At 33.1% G+C, this 5,760-nt stretch overlaps 1 protein-coding gene across 1 annotated transcript; it reads left to right on the top strand.

Annotated features, from left to right (window-relative positions):
* LOC143571949 (putative HVA22-like protein g) lies at positions 1 to 2,180 on the top strand. Its single transcript, XM_077057240.1, has 6 exons — positions 1 to 104; positions 366 to 411; positions 534 to 632; positions 900 to 956; positions 1,049 to 1,112; positions 1,676 to 2,180. Exons 2-6 carry the CDS (start codon positions 380 to 382, stop codon positions 1,940 to 1,942), a joined length of 519 nt encoding a protein of 172 aa, XP_076913355.1. The 5' UTR covers positions 1 to 104; positions 366 to 379; the 3' UTR covers positions 1,943 to 2,180.
* Positions 2,181 to 5,760: the final 3,580 nt, after the last annotated feature.

Genomic DNA, 5,760 nt, shown 5'->3' with positions numbered 1-5,760 from the left:
CTCACCCCACTCTCTTACACCTTCAATTTCCAATACAAACACACACACTCTCTCACCATTGTTGCTCATCACAAGAATCTTACACAATTTGACTTCCTCTTAAGGTAAACCTTCTTCCCATTATAAATCCATCCTTTATCATCACATCAAAATGGGTTTGTTTCATTCAAGGGGCTTTCAATCTTAATTAGTTCCAATTTTTATTCAGATTTGATCTGCTCTTAATTGATCCCTAGTGGGTACTTTATGCAAAAGTTTTTTTTTTTTTTTTTTGTGAATTGGTAATCTTTTTTGGTGAATTGAAATGGGTGTTGATCCAGTTAGGTTAATCCTTGCTTAAAGATTAATTTTAATTTTTGTTTCAGAATATTGGAAGAAGATGCTGGGTGAGCTCATAATAAACAGTCTTGTGTAAGCAAGCAACTTCCATTTATTAATCTTAATCTTGATTTCTTCATTGATTTAATCTGGATTTATATTTTGCCATTTTGGTGAAATTGGTGAAATTTGGTGATGTTTGGATATGGGTACAGGTTAATCCTTGGATATGCATATCCAGCTTTTGAGTGTTTCAAAACCATTGAGAAGCATGGCTCAGGAAATTCAGAATTAAGATTTTGGTGTCAATATTGGTAATACTAATTTTCTTTCTTATTATTTTTATTTTCACAATTTGAGTAATTTTAAATTGACTGTATTGGTTGTTTGATTATCTATATTTGATGAATGTGACATTTTAGTTGCTTGTTGATGTTTTAATCTTACAAATTGAATAATCAAACATCTCCTTTTCAAAGAAAATCTTGGTCAAACTTACCCTTTTAAAAAGGTCAAACCTTTTTTCCATCGAATGTGAAGTGGTAACTGAATCTTGATTGTTAGTTATGAATTTTTTGCAGGGTCATCATTGCAGTTGTTACAGTTTTTGAAAGAATTGGTGATATATTCATTTCATGGTATGTATAAAAAATTCTCTTTATTAGTATAATATATGCATGTTTTCATATTAGAATTCATCAAAAATTATTTTGTGAATATTGTTTTATAGGGTACCATTGTATAAAGAACTGAAGCTAGCACTCATCATCTACTTATGGTATCCTAAAACTAAGGTAAAGGATGATCATTTTTCATTCCGCGAACTAATACTAGGGGGTGTGCATGAAACTGAAATAAACGATCCGTAACCGAAATAATTGATAAAAGCGAACTGAAATAACCAAACCCAAATGTTTTGTTTTTTTTTTCAAAATGCAAATTTCCAGTTCTGTTTTGCATATTTCGAAAACAGAAAAAACCGAACTAAACCCATAAAACACAGGAAAAAACTGCTTTTTTGTTACTAAATGGTGTAGCCTAAAATTTTAGTCAAAAATGTGTGATAATCAATTAAAATTTAATTAAGAAAAAAAAGTGATGCCCAAATTCACTACTTTGGGGTGTTTTTTTCAGCCGAAAAATTGCAAACCCAAATGGCAAAACCTAAAAACCAAAACCGAGCTGGACCCATTTTGAAAACTAAAAACCTAAAGACCTGAAACCAAATGCTTTTCAAAATTCAAAAATAATTTTTCTTCGGTTTTTGGTTCAGTTTACCCCCAAAAACCGACCCGTACACACCCCTACGTATTACCATTTTGGTTTCTAAAAAAAGAAAAGTTTACGTATGATTCAGGGAACAGGGTATGTATATAATGCAATGTTGAGGCCATTTGTAGCGCGGCACGAAACCGATATTGAAAGAAATTTAAAGGTAATGAGAGCGAAAGCATGGGATGTGGCGATTTATTATTGGCACAATTCATCAGAGCTTGGCCAAACTAAATTTTTTGAAATAGTTCATTATTTAACTTCAAAACCGACAAGGTCAAGGTCCGAGGTGCCCTTTTTTTCTTTTCCGTTTTTAAAGAAAACCGATAAGCAAAAACTAAAGAAAAGATGATATGTTGATAGTTGACAGTGATAGCGATAGTGATAACGATAGTGATAGTGAATCAGTGATAGTGTGTTTTCTGAGGTTTCTTTGTGTATGTTGAACTTGTTTTAATCTTTTGAAATATATTGGAGAGTTTCTTGGAAGGCATAGTAAGTGAATCTTGAATCCGGAAACCTCAATACAGGTGTTGAACGCTACAATCGTAATCATAATTCTTGTTGGTTCGTTTAAACACGAGTAGAGCCAATCAATGTACAAATTTTGTGTTTCCACATGACAATCATGTTTTTTGGTTGCCTCATTTTGTGCATTGCAAAATGTATATCATATATAATTGAATTGAATTGAATTGAATTGATATCTTTGTGTTTGGTTGTCTCAAGTTCATCCATTTGACTTGTAAGGTTGTACCTATCACCGTAATAGAAGTACAAACTATGTTGATATATATCATATACAAGAATTTGTATAATGTCTCACCTTAATACTTTATGACGACAAAGAGAGGCGAAATTGATGGTTTTTAATTTTATTTTGTTTATAACACAAATAAAAGTCGCTTCGGCCCTCTACCGATTTGGTTGTTTAGTTGATTTACCATCAACATCAAAAGAAACTTATGTGGAGTTGTGGACCATTTTTTTTATTTGTTACAAAAAACAATATGCACTAAATCCAAGTCGATTCGGACCTACTGAGGCCCATACTCTAGTGGGCTTTGTATTAAAAATATTTTACCAACATATTCTTGTAACTGAATGTTCAAGCCTCTAGCCTAGAAGTGAAAAAAAAAAAACTGAACCCGGAATCGGTTTTCGTATACCCGGGTTTTTAATATTTGAATTCGTACCCATAGGGTACAGATAGGGTATGCATTTTAATGCCATAAGCCGTACTCGAACCGGACCTGATTTATATCTGGTAATACCCGAACCCCCGAACCGGTTCCATACCCGGAAACGGGTTTTTCCAATACCCGAAGCAGGGTTTTTCAAATACCCGATTTATAACCGAAATTACCCAAAAAATAGCTGAAAATTACTCTAAAAATACCCCTAAAAAGTGCAACACCTGAAAAATTCCAATCTCTACCCAAAAATATCCGGAAAAAACCCCGAAAATATGGTTTTTCAATACCCGGAAATAGTATATTCAAATACCCGGTTTTAGAATACATGGTTTTATACCCAACTCGAACCCGATACATAGCTATGGTTTTTAGAGGCAATACTCGAACCCAAACCCGACCCGGGTATTGCTAATACTCGATTTTCCAATACCCGATCATAACCAAACCCAATTCCATAACCGAACCTTGGTTTTTCTAATACTCGATTTGTGCACCTCTACTCTAGCCTCTAGTTGTCTCTTAAAATGATATGTTTGATCTTCGAGACGATACGAACCTTAATTTTCTATTCGGGACCAAAATCTTATTAATAAAACTTTTTTAGCTATCAAAACCCTAATTATTGTCTTTTACTTTTTTCATTTTTTTATAAGTGTCAAAGTAACCATAACGCCAAGAAGGGACATGCTCCACCACATCCCCCGATTACTCCAACGTCGGTTCTCCAACAATGGCGAATCTAGAAGTAAAATTCAAGGATATTTGAAAATGAAAATATCGGATAGGGTATCTTAGTACATAAAACATAGACTATAAAGATATTCACTAATTTTACACTTCGTCATGAAAGTCGAGGGGTATACCGGACAACCCCTCAAATCCCTTAGGTCCTCCCATGTTCCCCAATTAGACCAGAATAATGACACGTGTGTGCCGAATGATCAGTTACAACAACCCGTCACGTGTCAAAAACGGTTATGATGCTATAACGAATGGCAAGCTACGGTATAACGAATGAGTCGTAATACATAACGAATGAAGCATTCAAAACTTCAACAAGATTTCCAAATCTTCATATACTCATATCCAAACTTAAATCCAAATCTCAATCAATTGTGTATTTCTCGTCCGTAACAACACCAAATCAACAAATAACAACTTAAACAACTCGTAAACACACCGCGAACAAACCCTGACTAATCCGTACCTTCAATTCTCAACCAAACTTGTCCGAATTCACACCCAGTACATTTGGATGATATATGTGTATAGCCGATTCGATTCACACATTGTTCATTAGAATCTATATGATATTAATAGTTGGAAGCTACGTACCTAAACAATCAAGTCGGTGAACTTTGAAAATGAAGAAAAAAAGAATAATAATTAGTACATATACTATTTTATAGTTTGTTTTGCTTGTTAAACGTAATAAGATAATGAATAATTGAATATATTAAGCCATCATAGTCTTACGTCACATTTTTCGGTAAATAAAACGTTTACTATTTTAAACGTAATAAAATGTTATACCTTTATTATAATAACTATATTGTTTATTCTAGCTCTGAATTTCATAAGAAATATTAATTAATTAGTTCACTTTTTATGTTTATCTACCTACATATATGTGTTCGATTCATTTGCCACAATTATTTTTTATCAATATTTGATTAAAAACTAAATAAATATTACTAATTTTCATAGTTAGTTTTAAAACATCAATACTTTAATTTAATCAATTCATCATATACAAAACAAAATTCGATATATTCCATGATCAATGTGGTCACTCTTTTAACATCCGCCAACATGATTCAAATTTGCATCAAGTGACAAAGATTCCACTTTTACTATTTTCCACTATATAAAGTATTCCAATATTATTATTTTCCAATTTAAATCAAACACATTCCAAAATGAACATAGACAAGCTCACCACTGCTCTAACCATAACCTTCGTGGTCTCCGTCGTGGTTCTCTTCGCCGAACTCCTCTTCGTCCTCCGCCGCCGCCGCCCACCGTCCTCCCAACCTCCCAATAAATATTCACCTAAGGAGTTACTCTATTTCTTCGGTTTGAAGTCACAAACAACAAGTGTCGAGCCATCCGAGCCTATGACACAAAAACCGGACGTGTTTAAGTTGTTGGAGGCAAATGCGCCTTCACGGGTTCTTTGTACGATCAAAGAAGATGATAGAGAAGAGGCTGAGTCGACTACCATGTCTGTTGTTGACTCGGTACAGAATTTGGTGACTGAGAATGTGTCGTTGCAAGTGTATGAATCGCTGGTGTTTTTTACTCCGATGGGATCTCCGTCGGAGATTGTATGAGCTAGGAGTGTTCGTTTGTTTACGTTCATTTATTTATTTATGTTTGTTGGTTTACATTTAAGTTTAAGTTTGTCTGTTTATATATATTATGAAATTAAAATATATGTTTAATTTTTGTTCATGTTTACTTGTAGCAGGTGTTCATTTACGTTAGTTTATATTCGGTTATTTGTGTTTAGTTATGTTCGTATGTGTCTATTTATGTTCATGAATCGTTCGTTTAGAACAAAAGCGAATGCGACTATGCTCATTTTCTAAACACACGAACACCAACAAGAAAACAACGTTCGTTTGATTGTTTGTGTTATACTGTTTCGTTAAGTTACTGTTAAAAAGACTAATATGAATATGCCCCGTTCATGTTTGTTCTTGTGCTAACAAACACACATTGTACATTAGACAATGATGAAAAGCTAATTATACTTTCATTAGATTAGTTAGAAATCAAATGCTATATTATAACTTTTAAAAGGAAAATTAAAAGAGGAAGATAACTAGGGCATCTAACGCTAAAAGTGTAATAAAATGTTTATAAAAAATAAAAATTGTTCGCTATAACGAGGATGGTAAGCTTACATCAAATTCTACTTCTGGTTAGGGTAAAACAATTAAAAAAATATATACTATAATAATTTAAGGGT

Source organism: Bidens hawaiensis, unplaced genomic scaffold (assembly GCF_021521415.1).
Source record: "Bidens hawaiensis isolate Kalapana, Puna unplaced genomic scaffold, B.hawaiensis_p1.1 tig00025636_1, whole genome shotgun sequence".
Lineage (NCBI taxonomy): Eukaryota > Viridiplantae > Streptophyta > Magnoliopsida > Asterales > Asteraceae > Bidens > Bidens hawaiensis.
This window is presented reverse-complemented; position numbering and strand designations above follow the sequence as displayed.